Source organism: Garra rufa, chromosome 18 (assembly GCF_049309525.1).
Source record: "Garra rufa chromosome 18, GarRuf1.0, whole genome shotgun sequence".
NCBI classification, from domain to species: domain Eukaryota; kingdom Metazoa; phylum Chordata; class Actinopteri; order Cypriniformes; family Cyprinidae; genus Garra; species Garra rufa.
In genome coordinates this window covers 5,935,322-5,957,271 of record NC_133378.1, presented here as the reverse complement: position 1 = coordinate 5,957,271, position 21,950 = coordinate 5,935,322, and the positions used below count along the sequence as shown (strand labels likewise).

At 41.7% G+C, this 21,950-nt stretch overlaps 3 protein-coding genes across 4 annotated transcripts in view; 2 read left to right on the top strand and 1 right to left on the bottom strand.

Annotated features, from left to right (window-relative positions):
- Positions 1-94: 94 nt before the first annotated feature.
- Positions 95-8,008, bottom strand: fam217ba (family with sequence similarity 217 member Ba). The gene is made up of 4 exons (XM_073823242.1): positions 7,405-8,008; positions 7,227-7,332; positions 7,088-7,143; positions 95-4,529 (listed from the first exon to the last, which is right to left on the bottom strand). Exons 1-4 carry the CDS (start codon positions 7,509-7,511, stop codon positions 3,173-3,175), a joined length of 1,626 nt encoding a protein of 541 aa, XP_073679343.1. The 5' UTR covers positions 7,512-8,008; the 3' UTR covers positions 95-3,172.
- A 3,334-nt stretch (positions 8,009-11,342) lies between these two features.
- ppp1r3da (protein phosphatase 1, regulatory subunit 3Da) lies at positions 11,343-13,454 on the top strand. Of its 2 annotated transcripts, none has more exons than XM_073823660.1 (2): positions 11,343-11,502; positions 11,768-13,454. In XM_073823660.1, exon 2 carries the CDS (start codon positions 11,797-11,799, stop codon positions 12,700-12,702), a length of 906 nt encoding a protein of 301 aa, XP_073679761.1. In that variant the 5' UTR covers positions 11,343-11,502; positions 11,768-11,796; the 3' UTR covers positions 12,703-13,454. The 2 variants fall into 2 exon arrangements, with proteins under 2 accessions (XP_073679761.1, XP_073679762.1); XM_073823661.1 differs by having other exon boundaries at positions 11,343-11,614.
- A 7,109-nt stretch (positions 13,455-20,563) lies between these two features.
- Positions 20,564-21,950, top strand: part of sycp2 (synaptonemal complex protein 2) — a 36,866-nt gene continuing 35,479 nt past the window's right edge. The window contains exons 1-4 of the mRNA XM_073823635.1: positions 20,564-20,587; positions 20,753-20,893; positions 20,985-21,113; positions 21,201-21,305. Of these exons, the coding sequence (XP_073679736.1) occupies positions 20,564-20,587; positions 20,753-20,893; positions 20,985-21,113; positions 21,201-21,305 (399 nt within the window). The remainder of the gene's footprint in view (positions 20,588-20,752; positions 20,894-20,984; positions 21,114-21,200; positions 21,306-21,950) is intronic.

The following is a 21,950-nucleotide window of genomic DNA, read 5'->3' as shown; positions in this document are numbered from 1 at the left end:
CTTGTTTACTGTATTAATGAGAATACAAATGACTGTATCAATTTCCATATTCAAATAAATACTGTAGACATAGGCATCGATGATGTAATGAAAACTTTATTTTGTATCTCATAAAAATAGCTGCATTTAACTCTACCAAAAACTCCCAGCAAAATAAAAGCACAATCTGACAATGATAGGACAAAAGTAGGTTCTTGTGTACAGAGTATACATCAAAAATGAAATGGTGCTACATACAGTACATCAAGTATGGAAATGTGGTATCACGTACTGTATGGCCTCAACCTGTACCAACTTCATATTCCAAGTCAAATTCAAGTGCCTTAACAACGCATTACAGTACATATAAAACTACAAAACCACTACCATCATTGCTCCTGCAAAAATAAACAAAACATGCTATATTTAGAGACATAAAGGTCAATGTAATCACCTGAAAAGTTCTCAGTAAGTAAACAAACATGGATAACCTTGACCATAATATCTTAACAGTTTATGGCTCAGCTCCATCTCCAGCAACGCACCACAAAACCACCATAAGCAATCCTAACAATTCACAATTATTTCAACGACATCTAACTCACTGAAAACCGAAGTAATGAGCTCCAAAACATTCAAAGATAAAACATTCTTATTTAACTTAATACATGTCAACTCATTGTAATAAACAGATGATTTAATAAATAACAAGAAAAGAAGTCCTTGTAAATAGCACTTTACAAAAATACACAGTCGTTACAAAACATTCATTATTCATCTCAAAAATATACATTCTTTGACCAATAGTGCTTATTAGGCAAAGAGCCACGCGCTGACATTCTCAGCCATACCTCCCTCAGATAAGAGATATGTACATGCACACTAGATTTAAGTACATTTACTTCATTCTATAGAGGACTTGTGCGTACATTATGTAAAGATAACCTGTTTTGTGTACTTAGGCAGATAAAATAAATATCTTATTCAAGAAATGCACTTTGAAGCTCTACTGAAACAATGACCTGAAAAGGCATGATCCTAAAGTGAAGGATACTTTTTAAAAGTGCGGCCACATTTGCAATTATCCGGCAAAATTCCTACCTGATCTCAAGACGAAAACGTGCCTGTGGGAACTTTTCCGCAAGACGCAAAATACGTATGTGCATATCACTTAGCACGAAAACATTGATAACTTGGCGCAGCTCTGACTTGAAATGCGGAATTGTTGAGTACGAATCCTGTGAAAAACATGATGAAAGAGCCAAAAATTGAGAGATCACAGCATGCTTGTGATTGTGTTCATAATATAGGGTAGGTTTAGGTGTAGTGTAGATGGTACGTTATTTAAAATGTCATGAGCATTAGAGTTATAGTGCCACTCAACGGACATTTCAAGTCAGAACTGCGGCGACACGTATATAACCGATGTCACATAAAACGTACCATATGTACGTTCATCTATTCGGGAGAAAAACCTGAACACGCTTCTAGTGCCACTCAGTGGACATTTGACATTGAATATGTTTCAAAACGTACATGACGGTATGTATTTCCCATCTTGCGAAAAAGTTCCTACAGGTACGATTTTGTCATGAGATCAGGTTGCAAAATTCAAGCATTTCCGTAGGAATCCATGCGATACCATGCACATTTCAAAACAGGCTCAAGTTGGTCCCAGTTGAATGACAAAAGGCTGAAAGTGACTTCTGTGTGAGTTATTAGCCCTTTTTACACATACTGTCTTTACTGGTAAATTACTGTTAAGAGATTAAGTGTGAACAGGACCTTTTTCAAAAATTCTGGTAAATTCGTTCTGGCAATTTAATGGTATGAGAACTTGTAACATTACCAGTAAATTACCGGTAATGTGCACTGTGTAAATGCAGAATGAGATTACTGGTATGAGCACATATGAGTTCAGAATGCGCTGACATAAAATGTCTATTCTGGGCCAATCATGACATTTTGAAGTACATGACGCATTTTCTCCGCTCTGTGCAGTTCGGTTTGAAGTCGCCTAATAGGATATCTCTGGGCCAAACCAGCTGCATTAATGTGAGTGTCTGACACAGCCTGACCGTGTATACTCCTCCATGTTTACAAATGCAACACAGGGAGGTGCAGCCATTAAGAGGTCATTCCTGGACAATGGTGTCACAGGCTTTACCAGTATTTTGAAACTGATGTGTGAATGGTGCTTTACCGGTAAAAAAAAAACGTAACATCATTGCCTGTGTAAACATGCACATTTTTGTATTTACTGGTAAAGGCTCTTTCCGAATGTAACAAGCTTACTCGGTAGCTCAGCTGACATGGAATTGGACTTAGGATGCGGTATCCTTAGGTATGAATCCTGTGAAAAACATGACTCACGGAGAAAGAGCTGAAAGAGATTGCAAAACTAGCTAAAACAGCATGCTTGCGATTAGGTTTTTACATTACATTCGCTTTTGCTCATACTATCAGGTAGGTTTAGGTGTATTGTAGATGTTACGTTATTTTAAAACGTCACTGAGCATTAGAGTTATAGCGCCACTCAATGGACATTTCAAGTCAGAACTGCGGTGACATAAAAAATCAACGTCACATAAAATGTACCAGCTCCGGAGAAAAAAAACTGAACGCTCTTTTAGCCCCACTTGGCGGACATTTCACATCGAATATGTCATGAAACGTACATGGCGGTATGTATTTCGTGCCTTGCTATAAAGTTCCCACAGGTACGTTTTCATCATGAGATTAGGTTGCAAAATCCAAGCATTTCGATAGGAATCCAAGGGATCCCATGCACATTTCGAAACGGGCTCAAGTTGGTCCAAGGTAAGAGGTCATTTCTGGTTAATGATGTCACAGAATTTACCGGTATTTTGAAAGTGATGTGTGAATGGCACTTTACCGGTAAAAAGATGAAACGTCGTTGCCTGTGTGAACATGAGGATTTTTGTATTTACTGGTAAAGTCGTTCTGGTAATTTTACAGCAATTTACTGGTATTACTGTGTGAAAGGGGCTATTGACAATAGACAATGTCCCTGTGAAATTTCGCCAAATTTTGCCAATGTGACCTCACATGTATCCTTTTCACAAACTACTACAGTTAACTGCAGGATAATATGTTTTAATTAGCTCTTCTTTACAGTATACAACTAGAAATGTTTTTGAGGCAACTTAAAATTGCGTGAAGGGTGCACTAACTACTTGGCATATTGAGCATTTTTCACTTTGCCAGTAGTCTTGGTAGCCGACGTCACTTTTGCATCGCAGACATCGTTGACCGCTCTTTTAGTGCCAGATCTTAGTCGTACTTCACCCGTTTCGGCTCTTGGACCATCCTTAACCATTTTTTTTCCTGGACCACCACCTTCACGTTTCATACCGACAGGATCCCGCCTATCAACCCCTCCACATTTTGCTCCAGGTGGATCTTTCTGTTTGTCTACCTCGTTTGACCTTGCAGTCTTTCCTTTCCTGACTGAAGAATGGGATTTGCCATTCGCGTTAATTTCTTGGGATGCCCTGCGCACGTTTCCTGCAGCCTGCATGTGCTTCTGGTGAGCCTTTGCTGCCTGAGGACTGACTGGGTGCTGGTTTTTCGAAGTAGAGCCGTTTTCAGAAGTGGAGGCCCGGCTTTCACTGCTGCTCCTCTTTTGGGTAGTGGCAGGGGGAGCTTTACGCTCTAGCAGGGGGCTGAGACGGGAATGGCGCTGGTAGGCGTATGAAGAGCATGTGCCGTTGCAGAGCGGGTACCGAATGTGGCATTGAGGACACACGAGGCGAGAAAGTTGGGTGGACGATGGGCTGGACATGGAGGAGAAGAAGGCCCGTTGACCCTGCCGAAAGCTTTTCGGGGAGCTGAGGCGTGTCGGAGGAGCAGTATGGGGTCTAGGCCGGTTGCCGTTTACTAGGGCACTGGCAGCGTGACCTCTTGTTGGGATGATGGGAACGATGTGCCGTCCAGTCTCAGCCTGAATTGTTTGGATCTGGTGCCACTCCAGCTGGAGGAGACGCTCTAAATATTTCTCGAGATGCCCTACGGGTTTCGGCCGGGGAGCCCGCTTACCATCTGTGTTGAGGAAGATGGCGAGCTGCCTCAGGCTCCAGGTATTGAACGGAGGTGGCAGGAAGTCTGGGTAGCTGTAGCTGACTTCATCAATCTCCACCGTCCTGGGTCCAGGTATGTGAGAATGCAGGTCCATGGTGTTGATCACCTCGGCTCGGAGGTTGAGCTGAGGAGGAGTGCAGGGGGAAGGCAGCACAGGGAGCCTCTCGGAGTCGGACAGGTCACTGGCACTATCTGTGTCATCCTCCTTGTGCTCCATGAGCCGGAGTGAGTCCAGGTCTGGGACTTGTTTCAGCGAGGTGAACTGCTGCAGAACTGGCTGAGGAGCCAAGGGCAGTGACAGAGCACGACGGCTCTTCTCCAAGGCCACATGGCTCTGTACCATCTCTTTACAGCACTGAGGCTCCAGTGGGATTTTTTGCCTCTCCTGTGCACGCTCGGGACAAGAGAGTTTGGGACGTGGAGGTCGCAGGTCTGACTCGCCCTGTGTGCTGCAGCAATAGTTCAAGTGAGACATTTTATCAATATATTAATTAGGGCTGGGTTGACAACAATATTGATTACTCAACTTTCATGGACTGAAATTGTTCTTAAAGGGAACCCTGGGTATTAAGACTTGTATTGCTTAATATAATGTAAATGAGGTCTCTAACTGAAATATGTAGCGGAAAACTGATGAAGGACTTTATTTGCTATTATTTCAATGGCGTTAAATGGTTGAGCTACTAATGCTAACTGTTGCTATTTTTACCACAACACAATTCGGAAACTAAATACTGATACAATGCCACATTGTGCGGCTTTTGTTTGTAATTTTCAATCGAAGGGCAACAAGAGAAGCGATGTAAGTCTTCACTGCTTTTCTGAGCGATAAGAAGAGGAGTAAAGAATGGGAAGATGCCTGTGGACGAATAAAACTTCCCAAAGACCTGTGTCTTTGTTCTCTCCACTTTGGCCCTGATGCCCTCAAGACTTTTAGTAGACCACAGCTACTGAGAGAGATTACAAACGGCAGAGACAAGAAACGCTAGATGCCATCCTGGTAGGGTGTAAATATGCTGATGCTTGTCATAACGCCGCAGCCACTAAAGGAGTTTCTCAGCGTAGATTTAACTCCATATCCGGGGTGTTAAGACTCCTTGTGGGTAAAATCGATTTGGTACGATATTTGGTTTAAGCCTACACTTATATCCATTGCCACGTGTAAGCTCTTTCAGTAGCTGTAAATAGAAATAATAAAATAAAAATAGCGATAGGATGTGCCAATAGCTCACCAAGCGCAACCATTTCACCTCATAATGGCACCCCCTATAGTCCACAATATGTAATTTTTTTAAATTACGTAAATCTTTCATGGGATTTCTACTACATATTTCAGCAAGAGACATAATTTATGTTATATTAAGCCATACAATTCATAATACCCAGGGTTCCCTTTAAATTCCAAGATCAATTATGATGATGCATGAACAAAACATCACTAAAGATTATTTGTAGTACATCTCTCATCCAATATTTGTAGTGACTAGTGACTACAATGATGGAAATAAAAAAGTAAATTGACATTTTGATGCTCTTTAATGTGTCGTAATAGATCACTGTATCTGACCGAGAATACTTTTTGTGCACAAATAAACTTTTTGTGCTTTATTTTTTTCTTGTGTCAGTCTTCGACGCACATTGACCAGAGTACCAATAATGTCACATGGACTCTTTTAACAATGTCCTTACCACTACTTACTTGCTATAAAAATATCTTAATTTGTCTTCCAAAGATGAACAACGGGTTTGGAACGACATGAGGGTGAGTAATTAATAACAGAAATTTCATTTTTGGGTGAACTATCCCTTTAAGGATTGAATGATGCCACATTCGCAAATGAGTCAATTATTTCTGACCTAATTTGTCAAATGGGTTTCCAAAAAGCTCTGGAATTGTTTGTGATACAGTTTTATTTTGGACAGTTCAGTCACGCACTGAATTGTTTCCAATGGTTTCTCACTTCGAAACAGTAACAGAATAATTTATAAGACAGAAGCGAGTGCTGAATAAGACAAAAAAAGTGCTGGATGAGGTGGATATTTACCTACAATCCACTTTGAGGAAACAAAACTCAGAAATGTCTTATTGAGTGTCTGTGATAAAGCAGATCTTTATTATAAGTGCAGCCTGTGAACGACTATTAGTATTTTTTGATGGTAATGGTGAAAGAAATGGTAGAAGAATGACCATCATAAGGCATGTTGTGAATAACTCTGGAGTGGAATATATTTAGTACGAAATATATGCATTATACTACATATTCATTAAATTTTTTCCTATTAGTAATGTCTTATTTAATGCATGTTTTAATAAATCTGTCAAGAATATAAGTTATGATAGTCACTATTTAAATGTCAGTAACAAATTAAAGTAGAAACATAATTATAAGTTAATATGTGACTCTAGACCACAAAACCAGTCTTAAGTAGCATGGGGGTATATTTGTAGCAATAGCCAAAAATACATTGTATGGGTCAAAATTATCAATTTTTCTTCAATGCATATAATCATTAGAATATTAAGCAAAGATCATGTTCCATGAAGATAACCTAATTTTTGATTAGTAATATGCATTGCTGAGAACCTGATTCTGACTACTTTTAAGGAGATTTTCTCAATATTTAGTTTTTTTGCACCCTCAGATTCCAGATTTTCAAATAGTTGTATCTCAGCCAAATATTGTCCTATCAGATAATGTATGAATCCCAATTTCAAAAAAATTGACCCTTATGACTGGTTTTGTTAATCACATATAGTTAATATAAAAACTCCTGATATATAAGAAAATAAATCAGTATCAAACTGAATCAAGAGCTTGTGAATCAGTCAATTATAAATCTGTCAATACCCAGCCCTAACATTTACCACATGCATTCTGGAATATTTGTTTCTGATTGGTCAGTGATGGCCAATAGTGAAATATTTATATCAATTTGTATAATCTCTTTTATTATTACTATTTATTGTTATTTATATATTGCATTCCATATGTTAAACAACACTCACCCACGCAACTTCCCAGTCGGACTCTTAGCTTTCTTTGGTTTAATGCCATTTTGGACCTTGGAAAGATCACAAAAACACATTCAAACTGCTGCCAACCACAGGATGTTTGATGCATCTTGATGTTGCATATGTAACTTACAATTTCAGCTTTGGGCAGAGGATCCTTCTCTTGCCCTGGATGCAAGGGGACTGCTTTTTTAAGTGGTTTCTTATTCTGGTTCACGTTTCCTCCTCTCTTATTATTGCTGCAAATAAAGAACATAGTCTTAGTGACATATTTTTGTTATTCCTATGTGATTTGTTCTATGCAGACATACCTGGCAACAATCCCAGTGTTTTCTGCATTTTTCATTCTAACCTTCTCCTTGACTGGCACCTTCTTCAGTGTCGCAGACGCAGTTCGTTCCTGCAGGATGGGTCCCATCGCATTAAACACTATGAAGTGTACGGTCGCAGTTTTGAAGCTCTCAGCTGTGCCCCAAAATGTCCCATTTGTGAGCGCGTACACGCACCGTGCGACTGAAGAGCACCATCGCAGAAATGCAGCGAAATGTCAGCGTCACAGTTCATATATTTTAGTTTGCCAAGAATTGGAGCAATCCATTAAACAGCGTCGAACAAACTATTTTTAACGTTTACATTTAAAGAGGATACAATTATCACCTTTGTGTCTTGGTTATGAACCCCCAGTTATCCTGTAATGTGCGAAACGCTTTGAAATCGCTGTTACTGTGCATCACTACAGCAGCTCCATCTGACTTGTTTACCTGCTGCTTTGTATGTTCAAGCATCGTTGTCGTCGTGATCCTCCGCTTGGCATGATGGGAATTGAAGTTTATAAGTAAGACCAATGCGAAACTGCGTTAATTTCACCGCTGCTAGTATCGATTACTCATAAAGAAAAACACGCGCGTGTGTATGTATCAGGGGTCTTATTTCGGTATTGTGTAAGTACGCAAGAATCACTGTTTTATTCAAATTTACAAGTAGGGTTGCCAGATCGAAAGATAACAAGCATACTGAAAAAAATATTTGGAATTTGTCTCTCAATTTGTGTTTGACTAGGTATTTTAATATAAAACATTAAAACCAGTCTCAGCTATATAAAGAAAGTTTTTGTTAAAAATAATTGCGATTTTTAATTGTTTTTGAAAGCAGTCTCTTATGCTCACCTGCATTTATTTGTCAAAAATAGAGTAATATTGTAAAATATTATGATAATTAAAAATAACTGTTTCTATTTTAGTACATTTTAAAATTTCATTTATTCCTGTGATGGCAAAGCTGAATTTTCCATAGCATTATTTCAGTTTTTACCGCCAAATGATTCCTTTAGTTAGTTATTCCAAACTTTTGACTGGTAGTGTATATAAAACAAGTAGCCTATAGTATAATTTTTATTTATTAGATTGATAGACTGTGATACACCACATCTCTAATACCACTTCAGAGATGGTGTGTAAGAAAAATTAATTAGATATTAGAGCTGGCAAATGATTAATCGCGATTAATCGCATTCAAAATAAAAGGTTTTTTTTACATAATATATGTGTGTATACTGTGTATAATTATTATAAATAAACACACATGCATGTATATATTTAATAAAAAGATGTAATGTTTATATATTAAATATATATATATATATATATATATATATATATATATAATATTAATTATATTAATAAAATATATACATGCAAATATTTTCAAAATATATACTGTATGTTTGTGTATTTATCATTACATAATTAATATAAACAGTACACACAAATATACTATGTACACAAAAACTTATTTTTATTTGTGATTTTTGGATGTGATTAATCATTGCCCAGCAATAATTAAAACCATAGCTAAAGCTATTTAGTTTAACATAATTCGATTTTTATTTAGATTAGATTTTATTGTTTTAGATTTTATTTATTAATTTAGATATCATTTTTAAATGTTTTTGAAACCAGTCTCGTATGCTTACCAAAGCTGCATTTATTTGACCAAAAATACAGCAAAAACTTATATATTGTGAATTATTATTATAAAATTCCTGTGATGGCAAAGCTGAGTTGTCAGTACAATTATTTCAGTTTTTAATGTCACATGATCCATCAGAAATCATTTTTATATTTCTAATATTCTACAATATTACTGTTTTACATGTATTTTTAATCAAATAAATGAAGCATTAGATACTTTTTTTTTCTAAAAGATAAAAAAAGTCATAGTTATTCCAAACTTTTGAATGGTATACAACCTATAATAGTAAAGTAGCCTATAATATATTTTGATTTATTAGATTGATAGACTGTGTTATCCACATTATCTCTAATACCACTTCAGAGTGGAAGTGTAAGATAAATTATTTAGATATTACATATAATTAGTGCTGTTAAATGATTAATTGCGATTAATCGCATCCAAAATAAAAGTTTTGTGTTTACGTAATATATGTGTGTGTACTGTGTATATTTATTATGTATATATAAATACACATGCACACATGAATATATTTAAGAAAATAATTTTATGTTTATATATTAAATATATTTATATATAATATTAATTATATGAATAAAATATATACATGTAAATATTTTCAAAATATATACTGTATGTTTGTGTATTTATATACATAATCAATATAAACAGTTCACACACATACACACACACACACAAAAAAATATTTGCGATTTTTGGATGTGATTAATCACGATTAATCGTTGCCCTGCACTAATTAAAATTACTATTTAGTTTAAAATAATTAACATTTTCAAGTTTTTGAAACCAGTCCCTTATGCTCGCCAAAGCTGCATTTATTTGACAAAAAATACAGTAAAAACTGTAATATTGTGAAATATTATAATAATTTAAAATAACAGTTTTCTATTTTAGTATATTTTAAAATGTACATTATTTATGTGATGGCAAAGCAGAATTTTTAGTAGCATTATTTCAGTTTTTAGCATCATATGATCCTTCAGAAATCATTCTAATATTTTTAATATTCTTTAAAATTGTAATAATACAAAGTAATATAATACAATAATACAAAATAATACAAAAAAATGCAGTAAAACTGTAATATTGTGAAATATTATTATAATTTAAAATAACAGTTTTCTGTTTACTATATTTTAAAATGTAATTTATTCCTGTGATGGCAAAGCTGAATTGTCAGTACAATTATTTCAGTTTTTAATGTCACATCATTCTAATATTCTTTAAAATTGTAATAATATTTTAAATTATTACTGTTTAACATGTATTCTTAATCAAATAAATGCAGCATAAGAGACTTTTTTTTCCCTAAAAAGATAAAATTCCTAACTTTTGACTGGTAGTGTAGACCTATGTAAAATATATATTTTATAATATATTTTAATTTATTAGATTAATACTGTGATACACTATCCACACTATCTCTAATACCACTTTGAAATGGTAGTGCAAGGTAAATAAATTAGATATATTTCCATTGATGTCTGGTTTAGGATAGGACAATATTTGGCCAAAATACAACTATTTGAAAATCTGGAATCTAAGGGGTGCAAAAAAATCTAAATATTAAGAAAATCGCTGTTAAAGTTGTCCAAGTGAAGTTCTTAGCAGTGCTTATTACCAGGGCCGTACAGAGACCTTTAAAGGGGCAGATGCTCAAAGTATAAAAAGGGCACCTGGAACAAGGCATTAAAGAGCCCCTCTGGTCCATCACCTCATTGTAGGCATCCAGTTACTTATGTAACAAGTAACAGTGTCATTAATAAGACAAATAATGCATTATTCGACGTTTTAATTGCATTTATGTTTAGTTCAGGACTCAAATAATACAATTAGTAATATTTTTTCACTATAAAAGGGGCTCCCATTTAAGGTGTAAAATGTTGAAAATGTGTAAATAAAGCTTTACTTGCATTTTAACAACGCTATGTTGTATGTGTTCCCCATCAGGTAATCAAAAGCTCTTGCAGTCTTGATGCACATTTGCACACTTACAAATACAGGAAATACATCATAAGTAGATAAATAGTCAAGTGAAAGGATTGCAAGTTTGAGTATTGGACAAGCCCTTCGTTGTCAAGCACCTGCAAGCCTAAAAAACGCAACTGACTTGTCAAAATAACCCCCTACAAAAACCCAAAGCGCTTATAATAATAGGAGGACATGGCAACCCCACTACCAACAGCATTTCCCGAACACAGCGACTGAGTAGCCACGCCCCCTTTGTTTGACATCACACTCCTGGTTGCTCTGCGCAGTTTGCTTGAAATGCATCGTATGTGTGTTATATCACGTAGTATGCTTCACCTTTGCACAGAGTTTTTGTTGTGGTCCTCATTATGAAATGCATGGCTCATAAAAATAGCATCGAAGGACCTTCAGATGCGTAGTAAACCGAAACACGCCGGATTTTCCTGGTGAGACAATAAAACGTGAACTTCTTCCGTTTATTTACGTGTAAAGGCGAAGTCATTAACTAATAGTCGTTTGCACTGACAGTGTGGCGTTTTCAAAGACATAAAATGTAATGTAAGTTGCATTACTTTGCATTAAAAAGATTGCTGAGAGATTGAAGTAGCTTGTGAGTGTGCAGTGTTTCCACAGCTGCATGTTGCCTGAAACTACTTCCTAGAATATTTAATACTTGATAAATATGCATAACTCTCATGTTTGTCTTTTCAGGTCTCACAAGGTTACACTTTCTAACAAGCATGGCCTGGTCTTTGGGATGTTGCCATAAAAACACGCCCCTTGAGGAGAGGAACGCCGACCTATTTTTTACCACAGTATCAGATGGCTCAAAAGAAAGTTCCAAGCCGATTCTGCACGACATGTCCCGGTCAAAACCGGAGAGTGGAAAGAGGCCAGTTAAAATCCGTCCACCGAGCCCGAAAACTTCATCAAAGCAAACAGCAGGCCGCAGCCTGTCATGTGAACCACCAACCAAATCCATCATCCAGAGGCGGACGCAGTCTCTTCCATCTCCATCAGAGAGAAGAAGGCTTAGTCGCAGAGCCAGCGTCCGGTTTGTGGACTCTTTAGGGTTGGACCTGGAAAATGTAAAAGTTTTCAAAAACGGGGAGGACCCGTTTGTCCCAGAGCATGTTCTCTTCCGACTGTTAATGAACTCCGAGTTAAGCTCAAGTAAGAGGATGGAGATTTCCCTACCGTATTTGAAACCGACGTTCCCTGTCCAGCCAGGTGACTGTTCAGACTTCACCGAGCTTCTGTGTTGCCAACAAGTACGTCTAGAGAGGGTTTTGTGCTATGAGCCTGGCATTATAGGAATCGTTCAAGTTGTAAACTTGGCATTTGAGAAGGAAGTGAGCGTCCGCTACTCTTTTACAAACTGGAAGAGCTGTTCAGAAACCAAGGCTTACTGGGTTGCAAGCAAATCCATTACAAACGGGCCCTGCTGTGACACTTTTCGATTTCATCTACCCGTTCCTCCATTTATCCTTCACCCTGGAGCAGTGCTAGAGTTTGCCATTTGTTACAAAGTAATGGGCGCTCAGTTTTGGGATAACAATGGTGGGCAGAATTATAAATTAACCTGTCAGAGTTATAACCTGCCTGTGCCGAAGGAATGTGAAGACAGCATGATACACTTTATCTGAGGACACTTTTTTAAAGCACTGTTTCACTTTATGTTTTGCTTGCAAGCACTTCATGATATACATTTCTGACCTTCTGAAAGTCTTGCCATAGTGTATTTCATTTGTGATTAACGTTAAGCCATATAAAATGAGATTTTTAACTTTAAGATTATGACGACTGGACTGTAGCACAAAAAGTATTACTGTATGTTGACTACTTGATCATGTAATATAGATTTAAAAAGTGCCTTTACTGTATTTTTTTACATTTCAGGTTTGCACATAATTGCATGAGGATGTTATTGTCACTATGTGGTACGTTTTCATCATAGTTGTGGATATTGTAAACACAGATGTTGATGGAATAAATAAGGATGGTGAATCCCACTTTTTTTGAAGAACTGATAAAAACAACTATCCAATTCTTTCCTGCATCACATTGTCCTTCACTTAAAACTTCAAAATAAACCAATACTGTATGTAGAGACACAAATTGCTGTTTATAACTTGTTGCAGGGTTAACATTGTGTAGGCCAAAACTCACATTCTAGAAAGTCTACTGTCACTGAAATTGTATTTTTAAATAAAGAAAGGGTTGGAAGGAAGCTGTTTTGTTAAGATAACCAGGCTGATGCAAACTACTGGCTTAAAAAAAATCAAGTTATTGCTACAGTACATTGTTTTTCATTTTTAAGTGTTGTTTTTGCCATGATTCAGGTTCTAACATTTACATTTACAACAAATGCTACTAAAAGTCATTTACATGTCTTGTGCATTTTAATAAAATTCTGTTTATTAAAATTAATTTTATTTCATTTGTGTGTACGAAGCTGGAATGCATTAATCATTAAAATATTTGGGTCATTCCCGGGATTCGGTAGCATTTTAACTTGGAATGTATATTTTTTTTCTACGTATAACTATATATGATTAATTTTCTAAATACCCCACATCATTAGGCACATATCAAACTTTTAAAAATAATTTATTTATTATTATTTTCAGTTTTTTCCCCTCAATTTAAACATTTTTTCAACCCTGTGACGGACAAAATTGCATTGTATTTTTTTGTCTATTGTAACTTTATTTTTGTAAAAAAAAAAAATCATTTTACTTTAGATGTTTAACTAAAACCACAATTGTATTGTTTTAGTCCTTAACATGCCAGATGGCAATCAGCAAGAAATGCTTTCATTCTCAATGGTCTTTTTACTATTTTTTCCCAAATATATTAATTAGACAAGGTGTGACAGGGTTAAAGACTTTAACTCATTTGAAGGGCCTTCATTTTTAATTTTTGTTTTTCTCTCATATTGTCTGCATGGGTGACGTTGTCTTTGCTGTAAATGTGGGTGCAATTTCTGATTTATGACGCTTGTCAAACTTTAAGTAAACATATTAGATGAAAATATGAGTTAGCATGAATTTTATAAAGAAATATTAACTGAAACTGACTATTTAATATTTTTTAATTAAAATTATTAATAAATTAAGGAAATAACTCAAGCCTTTTAAGTTACAACCCTAACAATGAGAAATACATTTTTTTTTTTTTTTATGGGGTTAAGGTTTTTCACTTAAAATGACCACTGCTCCTCATGTAGTTAGGAGAGTAGGCCATATATTGCAGCAATAAAATAAGTGCATACTTATGGATGAAAGTAAAATGTTGATCTTAACTTATAGTTTTATGTGACAGGGTGATTTAGTGAGCTTGACAGTACCGTCCCTGACTATGCCATGCTCTTAAAAATATGACTAAATGTATGATAATACATCATTTTCTGCACCATGATTAAAGAGACATGATGTCATTTCTGGTAAATTATATCACAAATTAGCAGAGTCTAAATTATTATGGGCATAGACAGGGTTGACTTCAGACTGAGGGACAACTTTAAAATCAGTATCTTGCATTTATTTAGAAAAGTATAAAGGAACACGCATAAATGCTTACATTATGTCATGATCGGGGCTGTGGGTCTCCCCTCAGCCTCCTGAGGTCGCTGTTCCTACACTGCACTTCCTGATTGCATTCACCTGTCCTTGTCATTAGCACTGATTCACTCACATCTGTTCACTATTATCTGGTCTTTAAAAACTCTCACCTTTCACTCCTGCTTCATGGCTGCATTGTCTTCTGTCCTATGTGTTATGTTCTGTTCTTGATATTCCTGGCTTTTGACCGTGTTCTGGATTTTGTTATTTTGTGTTTCAGTTTGTTTAGTTTTGTGCCGTGTTGGCCTTTTGCTTTGTTTGTTTATTTGTTTAATTAATAAATATCCTTTCCCTGCACCTGGACCCAGACCCTCCCTTCTTACACGTGACAGAATGCAGCCATCCATAATGGGTCCAGCGGGGAAGAAATTTTTTTTTTGAGGCTGCGGTTGGGGCGGCGACCATTCCCTCTGCTCCCAACACGGAGGGGATGTCCTTTGAGGCAGCGTCGGCAGCGCGCTTTGAATATATCTACGCCTGCCTGGCGATGGATGCCCGTGTTGCCGAGGATTTGCGAAGGCGCCCCTTCTTTGCGGTGGGGGTGGAGACGGAGTTTCGTGGGAAGGCGGCGGCTTCCACCCTCTCTGTTCCTGACGCAGAGACGACTGCACTCTCTGTTCCTGACGCAGAGACGACTGCACTCTCTGTTCCGGACGCGGCGGTGACCGCTCTCTCTGTTCCTGACGCGGCGGTGACCGCTCTCTCTGTTCCTGACGCGGCGGTGACCGCTCTCTCTGTTCCGGACGCGGCGGTGACCGCTCTCTCTGTTCCGGACGCGGCGGTGACCGCTCTCTCTGTTCCGGACGCGGCGGTGACCGCGCTCTCTGTTCCTGACGCGGCGGTGACCGCTCTCTCTGTTCCTGACGCGGCGGTGACCGCTCTCTCTGTTCCTGACGCGGCGGTGACCGCTCTCTCTGTTCCTGACGCGGCGGTGACCGCTATCTCTGTTTCTGAAGCGGCGGTGACCGCTCTCTCTGTTCCTGACGCGGCGGTGACCGCTCTCTCTGTTTCTGAAGCGGCGGTGACCGCTCTCTCTGTTCCTGACGCGGCGGTGACCGCTCTCTCTGTTTCTGAAGCGGCGGTGACCGCTCTCTCTGTTCCTGACGCGGCGGTGACCGCTCTCTCTGTTTCTGAAGCGGCGGTGACCGCTCTCTCTGTTCCGGACGCGGCGGTGACCGCTCTCTCTGTTCCTGACGCGGCGGTGACCGCTCTCTCTGTTCCTGACGCGGCGGTGACCGCTCTCTCTGTTCCTGACGCGGCGGTGACCGCTCTCTCTGTTCCTGACGCGGCGGTGACCGCTCTCTCTGTTCCGGACGCTGCGGTGACCGCTCTCTCTGTTCCGGACGCGGCGGTGACCGCTCTCTCTGTTCCGGACGCGGCGGTGACCGCGCTCTCTGTTCCTGACGCGGCGGTGACCGCTCTCTCTGTTCCTGACGCGGCGGTGACCGCTCTCTCTGTTCCTGACGCGGCGGTGACCGCTATCTCTGTTTCTGAAGCGGCGGTGACCGCTCTCTCTGTTCCGGACGCGGCGGTGACCGCTCTCTCTGTTCCTGACGCGGCGGTGACCGCTCTCTCTGTTTCTGAAGCGGCGGTGACCGCTCTCTCTGTTCCTGACGCGGCGGTGACCGCTCTCTCTTTTTCTGAAGCGGCGGTGACCGCTCTCTCTGTTCCTGACGCGGCGGTGACCGCTCTCTCTGTTTCTGAAGCGGCGGTGACCGCTCTCTCTGTTCCTGACGCGGCGGTGACCGCTCTCTCTGTTTCTGAAGCGGCGGTGACCGCTCTCTCTGTTCCGGACGCGGCGGTGACCGCTCTCTCTGTTCCTGACGCGGCGGTGACCGCTCTCTCTGTTCCTGACGCGGCGGTGACCGCTCTCTCTGTTCCGGACGCGGCGGTGACCGCTCTCTCTGTTCCGGACGCGGCGGTGACCGCTCTCTCTGTTCCTGACGCGGCGGTGACCGCTCTCTCTGTTTCTGAAGCGGCGGTGACCGCTCTCTCTGTTCCTGACGCGGCGGTGACCGCTCTCTCTGTTCCTGACGCGGCGGTGACCGCTCTCTCTGTTTCTGAAGCGGCGGTGACCGCTCTCTCTGTTCCTGACGCGGCGGTGACCGCTCTCTCTGTTTCTGAAGCGGCGGTGACCGCTCTCTCTGTTCCTGACGCGGCGGTGACCGCTCTCTCTGTTTCTGAAGCGGCGGTGACCGCTCTCTCTGTTCCTGACGCGGCGGTGACCGCTCTCTCTGTTTCTGAAGCGGCGGTGACCGCTCTCTCTGTTCCGGACGCGGCGGTGACCGCTCTCTCTGTTCCTGACGCGGCGGTGACCGCTCTCTCTGTTCCGGACGCGGCGGTGACCGCTCTCTCTGTTCCGGACGCGGCGGTGACCGCTCTCTCTGTTCCTGACGCGGCGGTGACCGCTCTCTCTGTTTCTGAAGCGGCGGTGACCGCTCTCTCTGTTCCTGACGCGGCGGTGACCGCTCTCTCTGTTCCTGACGCGGCGGTGACCGCTCTCTCTGTTTCTGAAGCGGCGGTGACCGCTCTCTCTGTTCCTGACGCGGCGGTGACCGCTCTCTCTGTTTCTGAAGCGGCGGTGACCGCTCTCTCTGTTCCGGACGCGGCGGTGACCGCGCTCTCTCTGTTCCTGACGCGGCGGTGACCGCGCTCTCTCTGTTCCTGACGCGGCGGTGACCGCTCTCTCTGTTCCTGACGCGGCGGTGACCGCTCTCTCTGTTTCTGACGCGGCGGTGACCGCTCTCTCTGTTCCGGACGCGGCGGTGACCGCTCTCTCTGTTCCGGACGCGGCGGTGACCGCTCTCTCTGTTCCTGACGCGGCGGTGACCGCTCTCTCTGTTCCGGACGCGGCGGTGACCGCTCTCTCTGTTCCTGACGCGGCGGTGACCGCTCTCTCTGTTCCGGACGCGGCGGTGACCGCTCTCTCTGTTCCTGACGCGGCGGTGACCGCTCTCTCTGTTCCGGACGCGGCGGTGACCGCTCTCTCTGTTCCGGACGCTTGCGGTGACCGCTCTCTCTGTTCCTGACGCGCGGTGACCGCCTCCTCTGTTCCTGACGGGTGACCCTCTTCTCTCTCTGTTTCTGACGTGGCGGTGACCGCTCTCTCTGTTCCGGACGCGGCGGTGACCGCTCTCTCTGTTCCTGACGCGGCGGTGACCGCTCTCTGTTTCTGATGCGGCGGTGACCGCTCTCTCTGTTCCGGACGCGGCGGTGACCGCACTCTCTGTTTCTGACGCGGCGGTGACCGCTCTCTCTGTTCCGGACGCGGCGGTGACCGCTCTCTCTGTTCCTGACGCGGCGGTGACCGCTCTCTCTGTTCCGGACGCGGCGGTGACCGCTCTCTCTGTTTTCCGGACGCGGCGGTGACCGCTCTCTCTGTTCCGGACGCGGCGGTGACCGCTCTCTCTGTTCCGGACGCGGCGGTGACCGCGCTCTCTGTTCCGGACGCGGCGGTGACTGCGCTGCACGGGCCTGGCGCGGCCATGACCGCTATCTCTACGCCTGACGCGGAGGCGACTGCGTTCTCTGTTCCGGACGCGGAGACAACCGTGCCCTCTGTTCCTGACGCGGCTGTGAACGCGCTCTCTGTTCCGGACGTGGCCGTGACCGCTCTCTCTGTTCCTGACGCGGCGGTGACCGCTCTCTCTGTTTCTGACGCGGCGGTGACCGCTCTCTCTGTTCCTGATGCGGCGGTGACCGCTCTCTCTGTTCCTGACGCGGCGGTGACCGCTCTCTCTGTTCCGGACGCGGCGGTGACCGCGCTCTCTGTTTCTGACGCGGCGGTGACCGCTCTCTCTGTTTCTGACGCGGCGGTGACCGCTCTCTCTGTTCCTGACGCGGCGGTGACCGCTCTCTCTGTTCCGGACGCGGCGGTGACCGCTCTCTCTGTTTCTGACGCGGCGGTGACTGCTCTCTCTGTTCCGGACGCGGCGGTGACCGCGCTCTCTGTTCCGGACGCGGCGGTGACCGCGCTCTCTGTTCCGGACGCGGCGGTGACCGCGCTCTCTGTTCCGGACGCGGCGGTGACCGCGCTCTCTGTTCCGGACGCGGCGGTGACTGCGCTGCAAGGGCCTGGCGCGGTGGTGACTGCGCTGCACGGGCCTGGCGCGGCGGTGACTGTGCTGCACGGGCCTGGCGCGGCCATGACCGCTATCTCTACGCCTGACGCGGAGGCGACTGCGTTCTCTGTTCCGGACGCGGAGACAACCGTACCCTCTGTTCCTGACGCGGCTGTGAACGTGCTCTCTATTCCGGACGCGGCCATGACCGCTATCTCTGCGCCTGACACGGAGGCGACTGCGCTCTCTGCTCCGGACGCGGAGGCAACCGCGCTCTCTGTTCCTGACGCGGCGGTGACTGCGTTGCACGGGCCTGGCCCGCCATCCCTCCCCCTGAGTCGCCTTCCTCCGTGCCTCCTCCCTCCAGACTTTGGGAACGTCTGGGAGCCGTTCCGTAGGGAGGGGGTACTGTCATGATCGGGGCTGTGGGTCTCCCCTCAGCCTCCTGAGGTCGCTGTTCCTACACTGCACTTCCTGATTGCATTCACCTGTCCTTGTCATTAGCACTGATTTACTCACATCTGTTCACTATTATCTGGTCTTTAAAAACTCTCACCTTTCACTCCTGCTTCATGGCTGCATTGTCTTCTGTCCTATGTGTTATGTTCTGTTCTTGATATTCCTGGCTTTTGACCGTGTTCTGGATTTTGATATTTTGTGTTTCAGTTTGTTTAGTTTTGTGCCGTGTTGGCCTTTTGCTTTGTTTGTTTATTTGTTTAATTAATAAATATCCTTTCCCTGCACCTGGACCCAGACCCTCCCTTCTTACACGTGACACATTATTGCCAAAATCATAGAAACACTATTTGCTAATAATACATTTGTTAATAAATTACAAACTCTGTGAAGTGCCTCAGGGTCATGGCAAAATGTTTGGTTTAAGATATTATTTCATGCTAAAAAATATTAAATTGCATTAATTATTTTTTATTCATTATTATGGGTATACATACTAAAGTATTGTGAGAGCTTCTAACAACACATTTTGCTTTTGAACTCTGGGGGACTGAAATTTTCCCTTTTTTTGTATAATATTTAGTGTGTAGTACACTCGGTGGGTTTTGAAACGAGTAGTTCAGTCGCTTCTCTGAAAAGATCTGTCTCCAATGTTGCCAGCGACGACAGCGTCCATTTTTGCGCGTGCGCGTCGCTCATCAATTTTTTTCCCGCTTTGTCAAAACACGACGTTACAGTACAACCGTCAATAGCGAAACAAAATCGCTCTTTAACAATCTATTTTGAGTTAAAGTTGACCATTTCCGTCTCGTTAATCGTATCTTAACGATCTACGTTACCTTAACACTATTTACTGCTAATAAAAAGTATGTAAAAGTTCCTCCTGGCGTCGTTGAAGCGTCAGTCATAATCTGAGGTAAGATATGAACGCTTAGCCGACAGCCTTAAACAGCCATTATTTGATCTAATAATTAAATAAAAAATGATCGCTTACAGCATTAATTTTTACGGTTATGTCTGTTATTTTGCGAGACTGTTATGTCTGTTATTTTGCCTGTGCTGTTAGTTCAGAGCGTTCTTAACTATTCCGCTAACAGCATAATTTGCTTAATGTATGGCATTTTGAAAAACACATCGCATCAACAAAGCCAAAGCACACTGTTTTCTTCCTTATTTGGTTAATTTAATTTAATTCTGAGAAATAAGAGGACTGACATTTGGAAACGTTAAAGACATCTGAGTCCTCATCTTTCCTGGAATTGCGTTTTCTTTGAATTAACGTTAGGCTAACGTTACGTCTGAGATTCATATATATGAGTTATTATTTAATGTCTTCAACATTTAAAACAGGTCATCGTCTGTGCATCATGGCACCTTTGCAAAACCATCAGGTGAGAATTAAACCCAAACAAGCTGTTTGCTTCATGATTTTATTTCTGGGAAAATTGATTTAACTTCTCACCTCTGAAATGCCTTTGTCTTCTGTAATTATATGAGATGCTTTTTATTCATTTATGCGTAATAACACACAGAGCATTTTATGTTTTATTGCTTAGGTGGAGAAACTGGTGGATGAGGCTTTCAAACATAATAATTTTCAGGACCTAGAAAAATTCTTGCAAAATGAAAGCAAGGAGGAAACCACTATAAAATGTTCCAGGCAATTCATGACCAAGCTGGACAAGCTTTTCACCAGGGTTAGTTTTGTGTTTAACACTGCATACATGACATAACTGTATAAACCTCTTTATTTACTGGATTTATATGTACTGTTGTATGTTCTTGCAGGAAATGGATCTTGGAAATGTGGACCATGCTTGTCTGGTGCTTACCATTTTACACAAACATGGCGAGATGCTGGTGTTTCCAGGGGGTGGAGGAATATCTGTAATGATTGCCCAGGGATTTGTTAAAAAGATAAGTTATAATGAAATTGTTTTGTTCTCTCTATGTGTGTTTTGTTGGAGGAGTATAATGTTTTTAATGCTTAAAATGTGTGTTTACATGGTGCAGTGGTTTGCGAAGGCCAGAAAGCTGTGGGTGAAGGCTGGATCATCAAGAAATGAGACTATGATAAAGCTGGCTGAGGACTTCTTTGATGCACTGATGGTTTGTAACAACACTTTTTTTGGCGTAAAAGGAAATGCAGCAATCATTAGTTATGTTTTCTTGTACACCTCAACTGATCCAAATTAATTTTGATCAGATTAAAAGACCAAAATAATCAGATCAACAGGAGAAAATTAATAAAAATAAGCACATAAAGGTTTGAATCTGTGGAAGCTTTTTCTACCATGGAATAAAAAAATGTGACCTTTATAATTCAGACTTTATTTTCTTGCAATTCGGAGTGCATATCTCACAGTTCTGATTTTTTTCATAAACTCACTTTTTTTTCTTATCTCACTAAAATTGTGAGATATAAACAGTTGCAATAGACCAATTTGGAGTAGAGGTCACAGTTACTTTACTTGCAGCTGTGCACACATTATGGTGGCAGACAAACACTGGTAACAAGTGGAGGGAAATGGGTCAAATCCATGGAATAAGAGAAAAAAAAATGATTGCTGTGTCTTTAGATGACAGAATCGGAATGCAAATAATTTTTATAGAATACTGTCGTCAAAGACGCCATTTAAAACGCAGATGTTTAAGTGGACAGTCTATGGATGAAATCTGCTACTTTTGAAGCTTACATTTGATTTAAACAATAGGTCTACAAAATATTCACATATGCAGTTCATAGGGGACATA

Coding starts and splice junctions, on each gene's coding strand:
- fam217ba (XM_073823242.1), bottom strand. CDS start 7,511: ATGGGACCCATCCTGCAGGAACGAACTGCGTCTGCGACACTGAAGAAG. Junction 7,333..7,404: donor AACACTGGGATTGTTGCCAG/GTATGTCTGCAT, acceptor CTTTATTTGCAG/CAATAATAAGAGAGGAGGAA. Junction 4,530..7,087: donor CCGACTGGGAAGTTGCGTGG/GTGAGTGTTGTT, acceptor CTATTGCTGCAG/CACACAGGGCGAGTCAGACC.
- ppp1r3da (XM_073823660.1), top strand. CDS start 11,797: ATGGCCTGGTCTTTGGGATGTTGCCATAAAAACACGCCCCTTGAGGAG.